This window comes from Myotis nattereri, assembly GCF_964212035.1.
Source record: "Myotis nattereri genome assembly, chromosome: 17".
Classification (NCBI taxonomy): Eukaryota; Metazoa; Chordata; class Mammalia; order Chiroptera; family Vespertilionidae; genus Myotis; species Myotis nattereri.
Window position 1 is genome coordinate 4,611,355 of NC_138092.1, and position 23,897 is coordinate 4,635,251.

Here is a 23,897-nt window from a genome sequence, read left to right on the forward strand (position 1 = left end):
CAGTAAAAATTCCACATTAACTGACTTCTTCTTAGAGCTTTAATAGTAACAAATGTATTATGACTAGTCAGGTGACTACATTATGTAATGTAGACCAAGCTCTAAGTTAGGTACCAGAAATAAAAATAAGATGAAATTTTTTTTTTCATAGTAAACTGGAGTTTGACAAGCTTGGCCCTTTGCAACTTGGAGTTATATGTGTCATGTCTGATATCCCTCCACTGGATTGTAGGCTTCTTGATCAATAGAGGACTCAATATTTTCCCCCATAATATCTAACATGGTATGAGACATTCAGTAACATTCTATCAAATGAATAAAATAACGATTGAATTAAGGAGCCTTTCCCACAAGTCCTTTCCCCAAATATGGGAGAAATAGAGGTCCGGTGCATGGATTCGTGCACCGGTAGGGTCCCTCGGCCTGGCTTGCGTGGTTTGGGCCGAAACCTACTCTCCGACATCACCCGAGGGGTCCCGGATTGCGAGAGGGCGGTTCTTGGGTGACACACCCCGGAATCAGGCTTTCTCTTCTCTGGTTCCAGGTGCATCACCCGAGAACCACAGCTGCCAAGTCACTGCAGCTCAGCAGCTCCTGCATTGAGCATCTTCCCCCTGGTGGCCAGTGTGCATCATAGCTACCAGTCGGACGGTTGAATGGTCACACTAGGCTTTTATATATATACTAGAGTCCCGGTGCACGAAATGAAATTTGTGCACTTGAAGGGGGGGTGGGGCGTCCCTCAGCCCAGCCTGTGCCCTCTCGTAGACCAGGAGCCCTTGGGGGATGTCCGACTGATGACTTCGGCCCACTCCCTCTGGGGAGAGGGCCTAAGTCGTCAGTCAGACATCCTTAGTGCTGCCACAGAGGCCGGAGAGGCTCCCGCCACTGCCACTGTGCTCACCAGCTGTGAACCCAGCTCAGGCCTTCTGGCTGAGTGGTGCTCCCCCTGTGGGATCGCAGTAACCACCAGGGGGCAACTCCTGTATTGAGCGTCTGCCTCCTGGTGGTCAGTGCTCATCATAGCGACCGGTCATTCTGCCATTTGGTCGATTTGCATATTAGCCTTTTATTATATAGGACAGATTATTGACAAATATTGAATAATTTCCCTTCCCCCTTTAGTCAATGGGATGCTGGATTTTTCATTTACAACAGAGGGTGTTCCTGTTGAACTCTCTACTCCACCAACTCTTCTTTCTTCATTCCCATTGTTCAAAACAGTTTGCAGGTAGTCTACGGGAGCCTCTTCTTTTTATACAAGTCGCCAAGATGTAAATATTTCATCTTGACACCTCCTCACTCGCCAACAAAGTATTTTATGTCTCACATCCATTGTCCTGGTATCTCTTTGGAATATGCAAGATACAAGTGGTGCCCTGAGCTGACTTCTATATGAAGGCCGTTCATATTTCATTACAGCCATTTTTCCGTGTCTTGGCCAGCTAGCCTGCTTGCATGATAAAGGCAGAAGTGAAAGGTGTCCCCGGCTCTGCCCCATGCAGAGCACAGTGTCTACCACTGGCTTATTCTTTAGGACACGTGTGTTTGCGAAATAAGTTTACCAGATGTATGAATGGGTAGTAGATGATAATCCAACACATGTTACATGGAGATGTGGGAAAGACTGACATGGGAGTCAGCCCCACGTGACCCATTGCGCCCAAGAAAAGGATGGGCCCTAATCGACCTCCATAGCACAGAGGGTGGACCACTGAACTCACTCACTGATGGACCCAGAGGCCTGGGCTCACTCACAGGCCCTGCCACTTGCTCTGTGTCCTTGGGAAAACTCCCTGACCGCTCTGGGCCTCAGTTTCCACTTCTGTAAAGTATCAATAATAAGCATAGCACCCTAGCTGGTTTGGCTCAATAGGTAGAGCGTCGGTCTGTGGACCAAAGGGTCCCGAGTTCGATTCCAGTCAATGGCATGTACCTTGGTTGCAGGCCCAACCCCCCCAGCCCGGGCCCTGGTCGGGGCTCATGCAGGAAGCAACCAATCAACGTGTTTCTCTCACATCAATGTTTCTCTCTGTCTTTCCCTCTCTCTTCCACTCTCCCTAAAAATCAATGGAAAAATATCCTCGGGTGAGGATTAACAAAAAACAAAACAACAACAACAAATAATAATAAACATATCTACCTCGTGAATTGTTGTGAAAATTAAGTGAGAGGGTTCGTGTGCAGAGCTGGACACACAGTAAGTGCCCAGTAAGAGCTGTTGTTGGTAGCAGGGCTGTCAATATCACTGCTACTCCTTCTTAGACATTTGCTTTGATCATGAACTACTACATTCCACATTAAAAAAAAAAATCCGCAGCCTAACAGACACTGAGTTGACTTTAAATCCAAACAGGGAGAAACCAATTGAGGTGTTTGGAGTATGAAAAGATGGGAAAATCGAAGGCAACTGAATTACACCTTATGTTGTAAAGGGTAGCTGGTGTTTTCGGGTTGAAATAATAGAGAGAACTAATAAATGAGTGAGTATTACATGTATTTTCCGGGTAAGCCATGCTGATTATGTGATTTTCTGCTTTTCAAATGTAAATGAGAAGTGTTTGATAATTGCTCTTCTCACAGGCAGAAAGCTGACATAATTAAACACTGGCTTGAACAGTGATGATTCAACTCATCAGCCACTGTTTTGAGGGGCTGGGAGGAGGGGGCTGCAGAGACCACAGGCCCACACCTGACCTGCGTGACTTCTCCAGGCAATTTGTGCAAGTGCAGCAGCAGCAAAGGGGCCACCAGCCATCCCGCCTCTGCCGTGTCCTCCAGCCTCTGACCTAGTTTCCTTTGGCGAGCTCTGGCCTGATAAGCCATGCCTTTTAAAAATATATTTTTTTATTGATTTCAGAGAGGAAGGGAGAGGGAAAGAGAGAAAGAAACATCAATGAAAGAATCATTGATGGGCTGCCTCCTGCATGCCCCACACTGGGTATTGAGCCCACAACCCAGGCATGTGCCCTGACTAGGAATCAAACCGCAACCTCCTGGTTCATGGGTCCACGCTCGACCACTGAGCCACAACTGGACAAGTCATGCCTTTGAGATGTGGCAGAAGCAGGGTGTGTGGCGTGGTGTCCTGCATTCATGCACAAGTTGGTCTTCAGCAAATTGCTTCTCTGAGTCTCAGATTCTCCGCCTGTAAGATCATCTCACTAATTCCCACCTCCCTGGATTCTTTTGACCCTTAGATGGGCTAGAATACATGCAGGTCACTTTTAAAGGTATTATTTTTTTATGTCGTATTTGGGGAGGATGTACAATCTCCTGATAATGCTGCAAGGAAATTATTTGAATTTTAATCAGTCTTTCCATCTCCAAATCAGAACTACTCTACTCGCTATTCAACTATGATGATATTGAGTAAGTGTGAAAAGCTCTACTCAGTGTCAAGACAAAACATAATTTCAATGTTTTTAAATTTTCAATGGATGAGTGCAGAAAGCATTTATAAAAGCATTCTAGAACGTGTATTGTGGTGTAATTATAATCAGGTATCTACAGAAACAGCCCATATTAATACTTAATACAGGCGATAATTTGTCTCATCTGTCCCCAGGCAGCCACAGGCAGGCAGTCCTGGGTGTGGGCACCATCGGCATTCACAATAATGAAGACAGTCTGTCTGCTCAGGAGCAGATGACGGGGAAGCTGGTGGAGTGTAAGCAGCAGGGCCCTCCTTAAAGGCCTTCCAGGGTCCTAGCAAGTGTGCAGTTATGATTTTCAATGTTTTTCTTAAAGAGGATCCCTCCAGCTTGTTCACGTCTTAGAACCACAAACCCTGCACCCGGCCCCGGCCTCTGCCCCTGCCCCTGCCTCCTCGGAACAGATAGAATGTTCTCTCCCACTACCCCCCACCTTCAGGACCAAAACCTCCACCTTGTAAATACCCAAGTGGTTACCTGTGTTCAGACATGGGGGACAGTCTGAAAATGTATGTATTATTTTTATACCTGTCCAAATATTCTCGGGGGAAAAACAGAAACAAAAAATTTACAATCTAGAGGTACTTTCCACACTGGGATTTGTAATTGTCCAAAATATGTGCTGTTGTTGTTGTTGTTGTTGTTGTTGTTGTTGTTGTGAGCATATGGAAGCAATAGTTGGTAGCTCTTACAGCCTTGCTCCTGTCCCTCATCCCCGACAGCAATATTACTCTAGCAGGTTTGGAAGTGACCACGGTATGAAAAAATTAATCAGAGGTGAAGGGAATGCAGCTCAGAATTTCCCAATGACAAGCCTGCCTGTGAGTTCTGGTTTTTTTCATCTTAGAATTTCACTGACTAGAACGTTTATTTCTGAGAAAATCCCTACTGGGTTCACAGGCCACTTATTTGTGACGTTGGCAGTGGAGTCAGACAGAGCCGGTTTTGAATCTCAGCTGTGCGCATCGTGAGCCGTAGACACTTGGGCAAAGGGTGTAGCGGGATGTGTCTCGGTTCCTCATCTGTGAAATTGGAACAATCCTCCCGACCGCAGTGAATCCTTGTGAAGCCTGCTTGACCTCAATGCGGTGGTGTGACTGAGGGACCGGCCGCACCAGGCCCACTTCCCCACCCGCCCCTGTCTCACTCCCGGTGTCCCCACAGTGCCAGGGTCTTGCTTCTATGACAGCGCTTCCTGAATGAAGCCTCGAGGACGCTGCCGTGTCTGCATGCCCCGCCGGCTGGGTGTTCTTCGGGGCTGGAGTCTTAATCGGCACCAGGATCACCCTCAGAGCTTGGCACGCAGCAGACACTTAATGTTTATTGAAGGAAATTGAATTGAACAGTCAAATAGAACCAAAGATGCGTGCTCCTTGGTGTGGGGTGGAATAGGAGAGGGATGTGTGCTTTGACATTTGCAAATATGTACTTAGAAGGACGTCCAGGGCACACGGATTTCTGTGTGCCTGACAAATCTTAGAGAGGATTCCTGAGTGCTGATGAAATGATAAAATGCCTTCCTGACCCCCTCACCCCTGCCATCAGGAGACAACAGGACTCGTCTAGTCCGTTGGCCTTGGAGGTGGCGCAGATCCTCTCTTGGGGCATCAGTGTGCCTCTTGTGGACTCTACGGACCAGCTTCTCATTGGCTGTGAGCGGCAGAGACCAGGAAACTCCCGCAGCCAAGGCTGTTCGCGCCAGAGCTGTGCCACCTTCCAGGTCCACCCGCAAAATATAGACCCTGGGCATCTTCTGAACGGCCACCAATCGTGCGACTGGACACCGGAGGCTGCTTAGTCTCTAGACTTCAAATTGGAAATATTTGGGCACTTATTAAATGAAGAGACCCGAGAAAATGTTAACTCCCTGAAAGAGATAAAAAGAAGGAAAAAGTCCCTGAAACCTTGAATTTTGTGTGCCATCCTTTAAATTACACTCCATGTCATGTCAATGTAGAGTATACAGACTCCAGCATCCTGCAGGCCGTGGCCTGTGAGCTAGCCCCTGGGTGAATTAAAACACGTCTGATGACCTCTGCTATTTAATAAGCACCTACTGTGTACCAGGATCTATAAAAGGGGTTTTGTCCTTTAGTGTGAAAAACAGTCCTGGGAGGAAGGTTATTATTGTTCCCATTTTGTAGATGAAGAAACAGGCTCAAAGGTCGTGGGCATAGAACAAATCAGCTGTTGAGCTCAGGCAGGATCCCACTCAAGCTCGCCTGACTCCAAAGCCCTTCAGTCATTGCATTTCTGAGCAGAACCACAGTTCCTGGGACCCTAGACCACCACCAGGGGGACATGGACGTTCACCCAGACTTTCAACCTCCCTGCTGAATCAGCCTGGAGAGAACATGCCTTTAGGAGCTGATTAAACCACAACTTCCGCTCGGCTGAGTTCACACTTTGCTTTCAGAAACAGTAACAGTTCTGGGTGAAAATGCCATAAAAGCCTTTAAGATATAAACTCAAAAGCCAGGGTCAGGATTTTGATGACACATCTTTAAATGTTTTATTATTAAACATGTGACTGGAGGTTTTTCACTGTGTAGCCCGGTTGACTTTTACGTATTCTGCCTGTTCATTCTCCCATAGACCCTGAGCAATGTCCCTACTCTGAATGATTTTCTCCTCAGCACCAATACACAATTAGAGCTCTAAAACCAGGCTTAAAATAGAGCATGCTCGCCAGTGAATTCATCAAACATTCGGGCTGTGATTTCAGTTAACACAAATATTAACTCTACATCGACCTTATAAAGTAGATGCTATTAGTTTTTGTTGTTTGGGGTATTTTTTTTTTTATTGAGTTCAGAGAGAGAGTGCTGAGAGAGAATCATTGATCGGCTGCCTCCTGCATGCCACACACTGAGGATCGAGCCTGCAACCTAGGCAAGTGACCTGACCGTGAATCGAACCGTGACCTCCTGGTTCATAGGCCGACGCTCAATCACTGAGCCATGCCAGCCACGCAATGCTATTATCATGTCCAATTTACTGATGGGGAAATTGTGATACAGAGGGGTTCAGTCACAGAGTCAGGAAGTACACTTATGATAACCTGATTTTTCTTCAGCTATGTTGAGTTGGATATACATCTCATTGTCATCAAAGGAATCTGCATAATACAGCCACCCATTCCTTACTAAACCTGTGTTGGGTTCTTTTTTTTTTTAATATATAGTTTTATTGTTTCCAGAGAGGAAGGGAGAGGGAGAGAAAGAGAAACATGAATGATGAGAGAGAATCATTGATCGGCTGCCTACTGCACACCCCACACTGGGGATCAAGTCTGCAACCCAGACATGTGCCCTGACCGGGAATTGAACCGTGGCCTCCTTGCTCATGGGCCCACACTCAACCACTGAGCCACGCCGGTCAGGCATGCAAGGTTTTGATTAGATACTGGATGCAGAGCACTTGGCGTCTACAGAGTGAGTGGTCAATTAAAACAAATTATTGTCTATGACCGACCGGAGTGAGCCTCTCACCCCGTGCCTGGGCCTTCACTGCAGAGGGAGGTGCGTCAGAGGCCTCTCAGTCTGCAAGAGCCTGACGCCATTCCGAGGTCCTGCTTCGTGCACACCCAGACTCGTCCGCCGGGGGCTACCTCTGCTCCCATGCTGGGCCTCCCCGTGTTCCCACCTTGCCTCCCCCAGGGGGACTCTAGCAACTGATACCATGACGCCATTCTGGTGGCATGAATGGAGCACATCACGTGAGATGAGGTGTAAATCCAGACAGGAGCCGCCATGCACTTTGAATCAACCCAGGCCCCTTTTCATGCAAATGAGGGGGGGAAAACACACAAAACGGAGTAAAAGATGTGCAGAATGGAGCTCAAAGGCCACCCTGGGCCCCAGCCTGGCTCCGGGAGAGCTTCTGATACTTCTGGCCGCTGAAGCTGGCGAACCATTTATTACGGCTCAGCAGGAGTGGAAACTGTACGGAGGGGCAACTTTCCCATTTTCTTTAAATGGTGTGTTCAGGGGATGTGAGTGATGTGTCTCCAGCAGTCAACAAATCAGGGAAACAAAAGTGTCGCAACCGGGCTTTTCTAAGCAGACTCCAGGCCAAGTTCGTCTTCCAGAACATGCTCTGCACGGGGAGGGAGTGGGGCTGTTGCCGGGTAGTAGCAGGGCTGCCTGGAGGCGGGTAAGCCTGGAGCTGGAGAGTTTTGCTGTAAAAGTCTCCCTTCAAAGCATCCGTGTCCTGCTCGAGGACTGAAAGGGCATTGCCACTTAAAGAATGTGTTTCACAAATAGTTACCCTGTCCCAGGGACACTGCTGGCCCCTGGAGGGGGTGCACCCCTGAGCTGGACACCATCTCCGCCTTCCACGTGTCCAGGTGTTTGTTTAGGAAGCATTTAGTTAGCACCTGCTGTTTCCGGGCACTGAGTGCCCCTCCGCCTGTGACAGTACCTGCAGTGACTGGGTGGACAGGGCCACCGGCACCTGGCGAGGGATGTTTCTCCCTGTTCCAGGGACCAGCGTGACAGTGGAGATATCTACCTCCTTTGTTCTGACTCTTGACTCTGAATTCCTTCGGCCACCGACTTAGCCACTCTCAATTCATACTTCCTCACTTCCTACGCACTTCCTGTAGCAGTAAGCCAGCACAGTGCCTGGCAAACAGCAAGCAGTCCCTAGATATTTGTCATGTTTGTAAATGGGATGAGAGGAACAATTCCTCAGGGAATTCAGCCCAGGGCTTCCCTGCCGTCCGCCCGCCCCTCTGAGCCTCGGTGGCAAGCCTAACAAGACTGTCCCTCTGCTGCTCTGTCCCAGGAGCGGCTCGTGCTGTCCGTGCTGCCCCGCTTTGTCGTCCTGGAGATGATCAATGACATGACCAACGTGGAAGATGAGCACCTGCAGCACCAGTTCCATCGGATCTACATCCACCGCTACGAGAACGTCAGGTGAGAAAGGCGACGCCCCACCCGTGCGCCATGCGCTCCCTGCGCTGGGCTGCTCTCATCTCGCTGCCGTGACTTCCGTCTGCCTGAATGTCGTGCCATTTTTCATTGGTTGATTAATTCATTAACTAGTTATTACCCATCAGAGAGTTCTACATTTCCAAACAGGCTCGAGAAGAATGTCAGGGAAATGCAGTCATATCTGCTTGCTGACGTGCTGCTTGGCTCCCCTGCAGCGGGCCTGCTGCCTTCACATTCTCAATGGGAAAGTCCAAGCCCTTCCACTGGGGTTGGCAAACTAACCAGAGACATCTGGGGACCTCAGGGTGATCAGCAGCTCTGCTCCTTATATTCCTCATAAGTGTCTTTAAAACAATATGAATACAGGCTACAGCTTTTTTTTTCTTTTTGAAAATGTATTTTTGGCCAACCATGCATCCATCCATCCACCTAGCCACTCACCCACCCACCCATCCACCCACCCACCCATCAGTCCATACACCCATCCATGCACTCATCCACCCATCCGTGCACTCATCCACCCACCCATCAGTGCCCTCTGAGCCCAGTACTGCCCTGGACAACACGCTGTGCACTGAAAACCAGAGGGTGGACTCCTTACTGAGGCAGAGCAGCTTTAGAATCCCAATTCCACCTCTCCCTCATGTGTGAGCTTGGAGGATTACAGACGCGAGTCTCAGGATCTTTTTCCATAAAATGGGCAGTTGCTATATACCCTGCAGTGAGTAAGGGTCTAAAGAAAGCACAGGACAGGAATGAGCATGCAGTAGAGCACTGGGCATATTGTACATTGGTTCAGACGTGGTTTCTAGTGGCAAACAAAAAAGAACCCAACCTTGGCTGATTTAAAAGAAGTTTCTGAATGGCTACATGGCGGCTCCAGAAAAATTGGGGAGGGACAGAGGGGTGGTCTCAGGAACAATCTGGAATAAAGCCAGAAGCATGGCGGAGCACAAGGCCAGTGAGGACCCGCTTCCACTGTTTCCGAAGAGTTCATTCCCTGTCCTCACACAGCTGTCACCTCTGCAGTGCCTCAGTGCCCCAGGATCTGGATATGGCTGCCTTTGCCCACTCCTTACCCTCCCCCAGCCTGCCTCTTTGCAGGTCAAGTTAAAACCTGGGGCTGGTGTGGCCCACTGGCAGAGCCCCGTCACTAGCAAGAAGAGCCTGGGAAGCAAATGGCTGGCATGTTCAACTTGGACAGCAGAACTGCATTGCCTTCCCACCAAATGCCATAGGGCGGAAATTTCCCAGACGTAGGGGGAAGTTCACACATGGCTCTGAAAATGCCAGTCTGCCTTCTCAGTTCCTTGCTTCCCACCTTTGTGGGGGAGGAGGAAGAACATTTCCCACATACCAGCACCTCTGGCTGCCCTACACTCATTTCGAAGCAAGGCCAGCAGAGGGCGTGATTCTCACACCTCCCTGTGACAGGAGAGCCTGTAGAGGTGGTCCCCTGGGTCACATTCAAGAGTGGAGCAACCCTGCCTTAGACGCTTGAGTCTATAAAGGGTCCCTTGTCATTCGGCAGCTTTGGTGAGAGGTACACACACCCCAGATCTGGGAATCGGTCCACAGATCATGGGACTCGTCATTACCAATTCTAGAACAACAGGTTCCGGGCAGTACCTATAATTACAATACAGTGTGGGCTCTATTATTACAGTAAGCAAAGGGTGCCAAGGGAGCATGAGGCGAGGAAGCCCTGTGGGGGGAATGGGGGCGGCGAGAGGTGGAGGGTGCAGGTGGGTAGAGAACCCTTTCAAAAGAGATGGTTCTTATTTGCCTCAGTTAAAACTGAGTCAGCCAAGTGAAGAGGACAGGAAGCCAGGCAGAGGGGGCACACAAGACCGAGGGTCTATAGTTATGCCTAGACCTGGATAGAAAAGATGTGCATTATCTATTAATATAAAAGAGGGAAAATATCAACATATGACAAATTATGAGAGTGCCTGTCACCATGGAGAAAAAGATGGGGGGAAACTAACCTTAAGGAAAAAAATGATGAAAATACACAAGCCAGCTCACCCACACCCACAGGCTGGGGACCCTCAAGTTCAAGAAACAGCACCTTTGGCTTTCTCTCTGCACTAGTCAATTTCAGTGCTGCCTTCTGTCCAGAATAACAGAAGTTATTTCCGCCCCCTTCATCCACCCATTTATTTCAAACCACTGAACTGAGGTCTGATGCACCGAGACCCTTTCCTGAGTTCACAACACACTCCATCAAAATAGAGTTTACTGCCCACATTTCTCAGTGGCCTGGGCTCACGGCAAAGGATCCCTTTGTAAGGGGAGAAGAATCTAGAGACCCCACTGTGCACAGGGCCTCTCCCAGCACTTCCCTGAGGCAGCTCCCACGGGTCCTGGGCAGATGAACTCATCCGGGGGTGGTGGGCCTGTGCAGCCCACGGCAAGGCTGCGGGTGCTAAAATAAGACCAGAGATGGAGAAGGCGGAGGAGGGCCGTCCTTGGCCTGTATCTGAGAGCAAAGTCAGACCGGCTGCTCCGCCCGTTCCCAGCCCCCAGAGTGCACCCGCTGTGGAGTAGGGAGCATCTCTGAAATCATTTCTAAATCTGTCCCTCTCTTCATGGCCACCCACCCGGTTCATCGCCTCCCATCAGCAGGGTACACAGGAGGCACCACACCACGCCTGGGGACATCCGTGGGCCCAGGGGACGGGGAGCCTGCGGACCAGGCTCTCATCAGGAAGACTGCCTGTGAGCCACGGCCCCTACAAGACATTGGCTGCATCCTTTCGTCTCTCTGGGTTTGCTTCCTAGTCCAAACCATGAGCTGTCTGAAAGGGTCCAAGCATTTAGACTCCAGTTGATTTCGTCCATACACAGCTGAGATGTCTACAACAAGATCCCGGCACTGGGCTTTGTACAGGAAGCCTTTTCGGCTTCCAGCCTCATCTGCCCAATTCTATCCCCTTCCTGTGTCCTCCCCCGCCCACTTCCCCGCCCGGTACATGTAAGACACTTCCCGTATTAGTTAGGCCCTGCTGTGCACTCTAACACAGAACCTCCCAGTTTTGATCATTGAAACTCCATATAGTCAGTGGATGTGAGTGATGTGTCTCAACTGTCCACGGCTAATATTCCTGGTGGGTGGCTGATTCAGGCACAGAGGCCCCTGCATGTTACAGCTGTGCCAACCCCTGGCATTTAGCTCTTGGAGGGAAAAGAGCAGAAAAGGCCCACCTGTTTCGTGACCAACTTGGCGGAGAAATGGCAAGGATCACTTCTGCTCAGATGCCACTGATGAGCCCTGATGGCATGGCTCCACCCAGCTACCCGAGTGGCACAGAGTCCCTGACTCGGCGGTCTTTGCTAGGGCAGGGCGGCGTGGATTTGCTGGACAGTAGCTTCTCTGCCAGGCCTCTCTCCCCCCTTTCCTCCACCCCAGCCCCTGCCATGTGGTTTGCACATTCTCAGTCCACCCGCTTTGGGCTGTTTATTTCCCGCCAGGCCTGCCAGCGTGCGCACTCGCCACATTCGCCCTGCAGACTAGAGTCCCATGGACAAGCGAAATGAAATGAGCCCAGAAAACTGGTTGCCTCTCGAGGCCTGTCTGTGTGGAAACCTATTAAACCCTCGCTGGTCCCCAAAACTTGCCACAGCTGTTATGTGTCCTCTACTTACTGAGGACCGTGGCGTGATTTATCGGTTTCTTCTGACAGTAGCCCTGCAGAGTAGCTTTAATCATTGCACTATTGTCAAGAAAGTGGAAGCTCCGAGGGATTAGATGCGTTTCCCTGGAACACACAGCTAGGAAGAGGAATCTACACAGTGTTCCTAATGATTCTAGTGGCTTCTGCTAAAGCCTCTTTGAAGACTCTATTTGCAGAGCGACTGTTAGGTAACATCACTTATTTTTAGCCAAATAAACAACTTATATAACCAAATTAGAGTTGGAAATTAATACGGTCCTGTCAGTATATTCCAAGATGAATATCTTGGAAGGTTACAAATTTATACTTAGAAACAAAAGGCCCTGCCTTGAGCCCAGCACGTGGGGGCAGCAGAATGAGCAAGGCAGTGAGAGCCAGGGCCTGGCTTCTGCTTCTGGTCTTTCCTTCAACTCACTCTTAGTGCACGCGTGTGCCTCAAGCCAGTGCTTCTCGGACTTGACCGCGCGCACGCGCACAAGAATCACCTGAGGCCCTGGTTATGTCCGAGTGTGACCCAGCGGGTCTGGGTGGGGCCCGAGAGTCTGCCTGTCTAACCAGAGCCTAGGAGAGGCCGGTGGTGGCCGGAACCACACTCTGAGGAAGGAGGTCCTGACCCTGACCATGTCTGTTGATTCAACTCAGAAGACAGGTCATGAGTCTTAACATATGATGGAATCATGAAGGACAAGCAGGATTTTAACAAGCAGCAACGGGAAAGAAAGCTATGGCGGGGAGCAGGTGCACTGCACAGATGCAGGTGCCCCCTCGTCCTCCCTGAACCCCTGGGTGCACTGTCTCAGCCGGGATGTCTGCTAAATACGGCAGAGAGAGCGAACATCCCAGACCACGGCTGACTTCTCTGCTGATGTTGGTGTGTGTCCCGGATGATTTAAAACCTTAATGCGCTTTCTCCCCACCCCACCCCACCCCACCCCTTCCCTGTTGTCTAGTATTCTTTTTGCAGATGTTAAAGGATTTACCAACCTCTCCACGACCTTGTCCGCTCAGGAGCTGGTCAGGATGCTCAATGAGCTCTTTGCCCGATTCGATCGACTGGCCCACGTGAGTTGAATTTCATTCCCTGCTTGTCTTTGGCGGGAGTGGGGACTGCATGTGAATGAGGGGAGGACTCAGCCTTTGCTGCCAATGTCATTACTGTTCTGCATCCTGCCCCTGGGCGTGGCCCCCTGATCCTCACACATTCTGGGGATCAGTGTTAGTTACTGACAGGTCTCGGATGGGAGGTTTGACAGATGAATCTTCCCAGTGGAGAGACAGCTGGTTGAGTGACAATTAAACCGAGTCCTTTTGATCCGCTTCCACCCCAGCATCATGTCCGCCGGAGTGGCCAGGTGCCACCCAGCTGCCCTGGTTCGTGCGGAGGTGGCTGCCTGCCGTTCCCCAGCCGACCCGGCCATGGGGACTGAATTCGCCGGTTCTCAAGAAACAGTGGTCCACTGGGCCCCACTGTGTTTGACCTTACTTAAGAGCTTTGCTGTGTTAGCCAAAGAGACACCACCTTTATTTTCAGTTAGCTGATCAGAGCTCAAATAGAAAACAGGTTAAAAGAGATGACCATTTGCCATCAAAATACAGATTCCTGGTCCTAAAGCCACTTGAGTGACAGAGGGTGAGTTACTTCGTCCTTCTTGGTAAAGGGTGTGCCTCACGGCCAGCTTCACAGGCTGGTGGGAGTTCCATGAAACCACATTGAGGGGAATGCATTCTCCGGGCACTGAAAATGTCCTGTTTTGGCTGCCTCGCCCCAACAGAGAGCCATTCATACTGGAATCTGAGCACCTCTAGGGGTGGTGCGTGGGGCTCTGTGCTGGGAGTATGGGAATGACTAAAGCACACGCCTTCCCTCCCAGAGCTAAGTCCAGCTGGGGCTACATAAAGAGGAAAGCAATGCACGATGTGATGCGTGCAAAGGTACATCCGGGTGACCCGGGACTGCAAAGGCGACAGAGAAGCCTTGGTCAGAGATTTCCAGGAGAAAGTGGCACTTAGGCTGAGTCTTAAAAATTAGAGAACGACATAGATCACGATTCAGCAACGAAACGGAGCAAGCCTCTGATACATGCCAGACCATCACTGAGTCTCCAACGCAATATGCCAAGCGAAAGAAGCCAACCCAAGATACAGATGACGTACCCCTGAAATCTATATCATTTTATTAATGACATCACCCCAATAAATTCAATAAAAAATAAAATGAAGTTAAAAAAAGGCCAGACGCAAAAGGCTAAACATTTTGATTCCTCACATAAGCCATTCTAGAAAAGTCAAAATTACAGGGACAGAGACGAGCTGAGTGGTTGCCAAGTGGAGGGTGTGGACTGACTGCAGGGCAGCATGGGGTGCGGTGATTTGGGGGTGATGTGGGTGCTCTATATATGAGCAGGGCTCTTCACACTTAGGGAAAGGGTGACTGTTACTTATTTAAGTTATATATCAATTAGCGAGGTGAAGAAGATAGGGAATGTCAGCCGGGAGAATAAAAATAAAGATGCTAGCTACTCAGAAACCAGAAGAGATTCAGCATTGCCGGAGGGAAGGGGTGAGGTGCGCTACACAGACAGGCGGGGACCCGCCAACAACCCGCAGAGGAGCCTGCAGCTCCCGGACAATGTTAACTAGGGCACTAACTGGGCAGCAGAGGAGGTGGGGACTGAGGTCTCTCCTAATACAAGAGCTGGGTTTACTGAAGGGCTGGGAACTGGGAGGTGGGGAAGAACATATACCACCTTTTGATTGTTGCATCAGTGGGGGCTGGTGTGTTACGCATAAATCATTCTACTTCATATTATGGTTGTGAATATTTCTGCTCAGAGACGCTAAGATGGATAGACATGACTCTCCCGCGAGGACTGATAAATGTGACCAAGGTTAATTTTTAGTGTCACCATAGACGCCGCTGACTCAGGGAAAGGGTTGAGTAACAGTTAATGCAAGTTGTTCAACCAACATTTATTGACAACGTACCATGTGCCAGGGAACATGCAGGACTCTGGGAAGGCAACACCAGTCCCTGCCCTCAGGGAGCTCTGAGTCTGGTAAGGGAGACGGACCAGCCCATCATGACTGCAGGACAGTGCGGTGCGAGCAATGACAGGCACAGGGTGGGGGACAAAGGGAAGCCCAGCCAGATGCTGGGCGGGTCTGGGGGTGATGGTGTTGGTGATCCGGCAGCACACAGAGAAGAGCGCCTCTGCACACTGGGGCCTGAGAAAGAGGAAGAGCTTTGCTGGGATCAGATGAGAGGAGGAGGCGCCTTCTAGGCTGAGCCATGGGGCAAAGGCAGGGGAGTGTGAAAATGCAACACTGTGCTACTGGCGTGGGAGCTAGAAGGAGCTCAAGATTGTTAGAGCGTGAAGGGCGAGGGCAATGAGAGGCGAGCCTGAGGGCCTGGAGTGACATCTGAGGGAATGTGGAGTTTGTCTCGGTGCCTGGGCTTTTCGCCTGGCTCCTGTCCACACGGTGGGGGAAGAGGAGCAAAGGAAGGTACATGGCCAGTGATCCCCACTGGGCACAAGATTCTGTAGTCCACCTTCTGGGGTATTACTCTTATTGGAAGGTTTTAAAGGGAAAATACCTATCAAATTAAGCACAGATAGGTGATGGAGTAAAGTTATTATTAATTTGATGAGATTATTAAATATGCATAAAATGCCCTTTTTAGTGCATTGTGATGAGTTTTTTCCCTGGCTTACCTAACTTAGTTCTCACAACAAACCTACAAGGCAGTGTCTTTATTATTTCCATTTTACAGAACAAGTGACTGAGGCTCAAAGAAGTCAAATCATCTGCCCAGAAGCACCGGTAGGTGGTGCATCTGGGATCCAGACCAAGGCCAGGTGCCTCCATTGTAATACACGTATTCTTCATGACTAATTTGGATGGGGAGGGGCAGATAAGAACTACCTTACTTTACTAAAGGATCAGGCATTTTAGGGGGTGGAACAGGAGACCTCAGAGATGGGTTGCTGCCTCTGCAGGATGGCTTGAAGGGTTCGAGTGAGGCCAGACTTGAATATTCCTTGTGCAATTCCCCTCTCTGCATCTCAGTTTCCTATCAAAGGTGTGATGAAGGATAAATGACACAACACTGTGAGATGCTTCACACACAGGCTGCTCCAAATAAGGACTCCGTGCCATTAGCGCTCGGCAAAGCCAAGTCCCCCCGCCCCGGGTGCATCAGTACCTGCTGCCCTAGGAGACCGCGGTGGGAAAGTTGAATAGTCTCTGCCAGGGAAAACAAGTCCACTCGGGAAGGAGAAACCCCACCGTAAATGCATTTACCCCGCAACTTGCCCCTTGAGCATCCTTTAGCACCAAAATCCTCTGCCTTTGTAATGACCTTTCTCTCCTGGCCACGAGTCTTTGCTTTAGATTTCCCTTATGTTGCACATCAGAGAGAACCCACCTCCCATGCAAATGGCACACACTGCACCTGCTTACTCACTGCGTTATTAAAATGCAGGGGAACCTCACAGCCTCCTGTCAGAGATCCTCTTAGTGTGATCCAGTTGCTCAGTTTCCCCGTGGTTAGGGCTGCTCAGAACAGAGCACTGTGACCCTTGACCCTTTGGCAAACTCCCATTTTAGGGGGTTTGGTCTCTGTCACTTTTGCTCTTTGATCTTTTTGTAAAATAAAGTAGTTCCTACCTGCCCCTCCCCATCCAAATTAGGAATGAAGAATATGTATATCATTAGGAAGTCTTTAAAATTGTAAAGCGAAAAACATACTTATTTGTTAACCTGATTGACCTCAATACAGCTTAAACCTTTCTTAAAATGACTGACAAAACTGGAAGCACCGAAACTGCTATTATAAAGAACAAATTGAACCCAATGGAAAGCTAATCAACAGATTAAAATCAAGGAGAGAGCTGCTTCTGTACTAACATCGAAAGAATTTCAAGATATTTGCTGCATGAAAAAAAGCATGTCTCAGATCTATGGACATGGATTGATAAATCTATGGCTAAGAGCATGAAAACTAGTCATATGTGATCATGGAAATGTATCTGTGAAAACCAGCAGCCTCGGAGGAGGGGACGGAGACCAGGTCCCCAGTGGCGGTGGGCCTGAGGGCCGGGGGCTGGGCGAGGGACTTACCAGTCTCATTGCTACGTGGACAAGACAGTCTTCTGTTGTTTCTGTAATCACAACGAGATAACGTCATGTTCTCTAACACAACTATTTTAAGTGCATTAACTGCACCAATGTTTTTGTTCCAAGAATCTTCTCTCTTTTTATTTTTTATTGATTTTTTTCTCTGATTACAAAAGCAATGCTGTTCCTTATATAAAATTTAAACGCCAAAGATATAGACAACACAGGAAGCACACATCCCTGTCGTCCTTGCCCTGCCCAACCACGGAACCCTCTTTGATAACTGGGTGCACAGATCTCCTAAGATTTATCTACACAAATGGTTTCATACACCCTCGGGATTTCCCAAGATTTTTATATCAAAGCCATCGAGATGGGAGGAAAAGGATTATATTAAGACTAACTCAAGAAACTCTGCAAGAAGACCCTCACCCTACTTTATTTTTCCTCTTCAATATCTCTTTTCAAAGCTACCTGGCTTCCTTAATCTGAACTTTACAAAGCAATTTCGGATAAGAGGAAGTTGCTGGCCTATTACTATTAAGTCACCTGACAGCTCATAGAAATTGATCAGAAAAATATGTCTGCAAATTGACAGATAAGAAGATAGGCTTCCACGTATTATAAGCATGAAAGAGTGCGGATGTGGAAGGCTGACTTGAGCATTTTGGTCTCTCCGGGGAGTGCCGGAACCAATGCCCTGCAGTTACCAAGGGATGGCTGTAGGTAGTTAGGTTTTGGGGAGTCAAACGTTTCTGTGGATTTTTGACTGTGTGGGTGGTCAGTGCCCCTAAGTTTCACATTGTTCAGGAATCAGATACACACACACACACACACACACACACAGCAATATAGTGAACTTTTATAATGTTAATTTAATTTAGTGCAAATAACTTTCCTTTATTCTAGGAATATCTTTTTTTTTTTTAAATAAAGCGCTGGTGTAGTCGATGGTGGTTGGGTTGTTATTTTGGTTTGTTGATAGGTTTTTCATACTTCCTTGGAAAATACAAAATTGAGCCCTCCAGCCGTCCCTCTGACCCTCTGGTTTTTTAGTAACTGTCCCATCGACTCCATTAATCTGGAAACTGCCAGGTCTAGTGGGCGAAGGGCTCCATCTTGGCCCAGAAGCTGTAGGGGTCTCAGAGGAAGCAGAGGAAGGGCCTAGGCGCCGCTGACTGACCAGACCCCTTCAGTGGCTCTTTTGCAAAATTAGCAGCATTGAAGCAGCCAATAGCCAGGAACCACAGGCTCCTAAGAATAGCCTTGGGAAGGCTGTGTGTGCCCTCAGAGTTCCGAGGGTGGCATCTGTGCCCATTTGGGAGGGTTGGCCCTGGAGATCGGATTCAGACTAGAAGCACCAGAGCCGGTTCCGAGTCTCTTTGCTTGTCTGACGCTTGCGTTTCACTGGGGGCGGGGCGCAGTACACCCTACACACCCTTTCACCCAGGCTTTTAAGTGCATTCGTTTGTAACCGAAACATAACGGCCTGACTCCTGCTGAGGTTAGGAGGCCAGCGCAGTGCTTTACAGCCTGGCTATGCAAGGGACTCCATGGTGCTGCTGGCACCTCCCCTCCCCCTGCCCTTAGGCCCCACCCCATAAGGAGGGCCTCTTACCCACAACACACAGACCCGTGCTCCTGGGGCTTCAGGTCTGGAAGGCATCTCAGGGTCATTCAGTCTCACCCATCTACCCAAGGAAACCAGAAGGGAGAGTCATCTGCCCTGGGTCACAGATCAGAGAGGGGAAGGACTGGCACAGGGGTCCAAGTCCTCATCACGGAGGCAGGCCACATTAATCCAGTGCCCCCTCCACTGGGCCCTGCACTCAGTCTTTCCATGTTAATCCTCACAGGCATGATGAGACGGGTCCTATTCTTGTTCCCACTTTACAGATTAGGCAACTGAGGCTCAGAGGTTAAGCAATTTAACTAAAGACACAGGAAAGACGTAGGGTGCCTGGGATCTGACCCTGAGCAGTGTGACTCCTCAGCCAGTGCTCTCAGCCCCTACGCTGCAACTTTCAGACACTTCCTGCGCAGTACGAAGTTTGCACCTTTTCTTTGGGGTTTGTTATGTTTTGAAACTTTGTAAAAATCATGTGTTCAAGATTGTGAAGCCACGAAACAACTGTGTCCCGCTTCTAAGACACAGTTAGCCCGTTCTTAAGGTGCCAGTAACCTACATGGGAAGAGACTTAACATAGAGTTGAAATAGTAGAAATCTCTCCTAGTAAACGATTGATGATTTTAAGTGCTTGTTGTTGAGCTAAAGACTGCTAAAGCCCGTTAATTCAGAGGCTCGGCCAGAGAAGAAAGACAGTGCTAGGGGTAGGATTCCCAGGGGAACACGCAGGTTGAATGCCCGCTCTTTGCCAGGCCTGTCCACGTGATGGGTGTTCAGATCAGAAAGCTAGTGCCCGGCAGCGCTGAGATACAGTGCTGAATCTGTCAAGGTCAATATCCAGGGTCTTTCCATGTCTCCACTCTACCTCTGAGCCCTTCAAACCCTACTTAGGGTAACGCCTCGTTCCCTAGGAAGATAATGCAGGTACAATGCGAAGGTGGGTCCCTGACCCCCGGTGCAGACCACCTGACCTTGCTTCCCTCCTCCAAGCCGCTCTGGAGCCCTGGCCCATCTGCGGACTCAGTCCTTGCCTCTCCATCTGTTCCTTCCAGGAGCATCACTGTCTTCGCATCAAGATCCTGGGGGACTGCTACTACTGCGTCTCCGGACTTCCGGAGCCCCGCCAGGACCACGCCCACTGCTGCGTGGAAATGGGCCTCAGCATGATCAAAACCATCAGGTAACTCGGGTCTCCCTCATAATGCCAGGCTTTCGATGCACATGACGGGAGAGGCAAACACTCCATCTATCCTTTGCGGTTGATCGCATGCATGTTGAAAGGTGACGCCCTGATTTGTTTCATGAGCACTGCGTATCCATTGCTTCTCCCAGATGAACCTAGTAGTTTCAGGATGTTCGATTTATACCTCACTTCCAATTGTTTGTGCAACAACTTTGAATTACCAATGTCCTCGTGGGGATACAGCGAGGAACAAGACGAGCGGAACGCTCGCCTTCAGGGAGGCTACGGAGCCCTGGGAGGGACGAGCACATAGGCACTTTCAAGATGGACCAATAAGCTCTGTGATGAAGCAAACCCAGGATGCTTGTGGGGAATAAAGAAGGAACAGCTCATTCAATCCTGGCGCTGGAGAAGGCTCTGCAGAGCAGAACGTCTGAGCTGTTTCCTGAAAAGTGAGTAGACATTAGCCAGATCCTGAGGGGGCACGAGAGCCTGGAAGACAGCACTGACAGGTGCAGCGATCAGGAGCTGGGACCTGGGGAGGAACGGGTGTTGGCAGTGCACTGCAGCCGGAGCAGCGAGGGGCTGCAAGGCCTCCTGGGCCATTGAGGGGCTGGACTTTATCCTACGGCCAAAAGGAAATCATTAAAGGGCCACCCCAGGGTGGGCCTCATGGGTATGCAACAGCAGAACTCCCCAGAGTTTGTTTTGAACTTTCTTCATTTTAGTTTTCATTTTGTATTCAGGTATAACTGACAAATAAAATTGCACATATTCGAAGGGCACAATGTGATGATTTGATATAGGCATAACATTGTGAAATGACTAGTGCAATCAAGCTAATTAATATCCACCACTTCCCATGGTTATCTTTTCCTCTTCCTTTTTTTAAGAGAATGCTAAGATCTACTCATCTACTCTCTCAGCAAATTACCAGTATATACTGCACTATGATTAAGTATAATCACCCTGCCGTACATTTAATCCCCAGAACTTATTTTTATCTTATAACTAAAATTTTGTACCTTTGACCAACATCTCCTCCCTTCCCCACCTTCGTGCCCAGCAACCACCTTCGCACTCTGTTTCTTTGAGTGCGACTTTTTTTTTTTTTTTTTAGATTCACATATCCAGTATTTGTTGTTGTTGTTTTTTCTATCTGGCTTATTTCACTTAGTACAATGCCTTCCAGGTTCATCCATGTTGACACGGTAACAGGATTCCCTTCTTTTTTAAGGCTGAGTAATATTTCATCATGTATTTATTTTATGACCTTCATTATCTAATCATCCACATCTTCTTTATCTCTTCATGCACAAACTTGCCATAGAACTTTGTATGTTGAGCTTAAGCAATAGGTATGCTGCAGAGATAGCATTGCGGGAGAAATGAACAATGATGATCAGAATTCTTTAGGAGAATTAGAGCATTGCCATTTATCTTTCTGGAGAGGATCTTGTCCCTCCTGGCCATTTTCTCTGATTCACGGTCTCCTTTCTGAAGTTCTGGAGTGGCAGAGTGAGAAATGAGATGTGGATAGGTTGAAATGACTCAGGGCTTCTCTCATTGATACATAATAAAAAGTGCTGCTTTTACTCCTTTAGAATAAGACAATTCAGTGGGATACTTTTCAAGCTGCATGAGTCAGAGTCTATTAATGCTCGAACATCTCCTGGGTTATACTGTACAGGACTTGAGTCCAGCATTAATTCTCCCAGTTAACAACATGGCGCAGTGCAGGGGGAAAGTAAGAGCTCTGGGCTTGGGCGAGCCTTGGTTGCCACTGGCTCAGCCTTCTAGAGTTTCCACTCTGCTGTCAGGCCTGTCCTCTCGGGAATGCCTGGCAGACAATATCTGCACACGAATGTGTGTGGAAGAGAATCCCAATGATGTCGCCCCATCAAATAATTAACCATCTTAACCAACTATTACTTACAAGGGATGCAACTTTTTATTCAGCCCAAAAGAGAGTCTGGAACCGTGTGGAGCAGTATACTGCAAGGGTTGTAATGCAATGTCAATGTCAATTACCCATTTGTTGACTGGTTTCCCCAGAGCAGATGGCCACCTGTGTAACTGTCATCACAGATGGATCCCTGTGGAGGTATGTCCCCACCCTGTCAGGGTCTGTCCTTGTCCCTCTTTCTGGCCTTTCCTCAGAGTTAGCATCCCAACAGTAGTCCCACAATGCAGCATGGCTGTAAGAGGCTGGTGCTTTGAACATGAGGCGGCATCGACATCTTGGCTCTCAGGATCCCAGGGGCTCCGGTAGTTTTTTTGCTTCAAGTGACATGATAATTCTTGCCCAAAAGCAAACCAACTCAAAGGGACCCAGGTCCCTTATTCACAGATCAGTCCAAATATGTGAGAGAGATTCTGTCAATCACAGACAAGTGGGCACAGGGTGCCAACATCAGGATGGCTGGACTTAGCTGCCGTTGGTGCTAATTCAAGCATCACAAGTTTCAGAAGTGAGTGAGAGTCAAGACAAGCAGAAGCACAAACGCGAGGGAGACCACTTCCCTGTCTGTCGTTTACTGGGGCGTTGCTACTGTAGTCCTTTGGATGGAGAACCAGTAACTGCTTCTGGTGCCTGAAATCTGACGTTTATCCCCAAAGGATCATTTCGACCCAAAGGATCCGCTTAGGAGACCTCACATACATCCCTAACAAATTAGCAGAACCAATACTGAAAGTGGAGAAAAGTCCGCAAATGTCAGAATAGCAAGATAATAAGTCTTAGTCAAGCCTCAGATTGAATTTATTCCATTAAAAAACATTTGATTTTAGAAACATATTAGCTAGATGAATGACAAAAAAAGCAATGGCATGTAACTTTATTTCTAATGAAGCATTTAGTGCCGTCTTATGCATACCTGCTCATAAAATTAATTAAAATCGGCTTACATAATGGCTCCAGGTGGCTCCTCTTCCCATGCCCTGGTCTATTCCGGCGAGGCTTGATGGCTGAGAAGACACCACATTATGGTGGGCTCCGTTATAAGCAATATCTTTATGAATGATCTACAGAAGTCTTCCTTGGTAAACTTAATGAAAATCACAGAGCCTGGTCTTTTCAATGCAGCCACTAAAATGTCATAGGATGACACCAGAAGGCCAAGCAGGAACTGGCTTGTCCCTGGCTGGTAACTTGGAGCAAAGGTCTTAATCCCTGTGCAGGGTGGCCCCCAAGCAACATGGCAGGACAAGGGATGAAAAACAGGAGTTACTTTGCTTTCCTCGCTGACAAGGATGCCCACGCTCTCTGCATGCCTCCTGGCGTCCTTCCCTTTTCTTGCCCTCTTATTGCTCACCTTCCTTTTCACTTTTTCTTCTCTCCAGCAGCTCTCTTCCATCCCATCCTCCTCTTCCTCCTCCTCCTCCTCCTCCTCCTCCTCCTCCTCCTCCTCCTCCTCCTCTTCTTCTTCTCTCTCTCCTCCTAAAGCCCCCTTTCTCACCATTTCTGAAATGCTATTAACTGCAGCATCCATAAGACCACATTCCTCTTAAAAATTCAGCAATTACAGCAATCTTGAGTCAACGGGTAATTTATTGTTTTGCAAAAGTATTTACAATGGTGAAGACTGAATATATCTAGTAATTTCGATTAAATGTTCACCTTGTACCAGGCAGACACTGTACTAAATGATCTTCCTAACTCACCTCACCTAATTCACAACCCTGTGAGGAAACTGCTCGTACTTCCTCCAATTTTCAGAGGAGGAACTGATGCTCTGATAGGATAAATAACTTCGGATGCACAGCTTGTAAGTAACTCCATAAATGCCCAAAGGCAGGGAAATGGTGAGATTAATTTTGGCATACTACAAAATAGGAAAATGGGTGTCATGATTTACATTAATATGTACCAGTAACAGCGTAAGAAAATGCTTGTGCATTTAACGAAGTATGCATTGTAGA

At 48.6% G+C, this 23,897-nt stretch overlaps 1 protein-coding gene across 2 annotated transcripts in view; it reads left to right on the top strand.

Moving 5' to 3' along the window:
- ADCY8 (adenylate cyclase 8) overlaps positions 1-23,897 on the top strand; it is a gene marked incomplete at its 5' end in the record, with an annotated part of 132,988 nt that overhangs the window by 36,856 nt on the left and 72,235 nt on the right. For both annotated transcript variants that reach the window (XM_081111302.1, XM_081111303.1), the window contains 3 exons: positions 8,223-8,353; positions 12,999-13,110; positions 19,846-19,973. In XM_081111302.1, the coding sequence (XP_080967428.1) occupies positions 8,223-8,353; positions 12,999-13,110; positions 19,846-19,973 (371 nt within the window). The remainder of the gene's footprint in view (positions 1-8,222; positions 8,354-12,998; positions 13,111-19,845; positions 19,974-23,897) is intronic.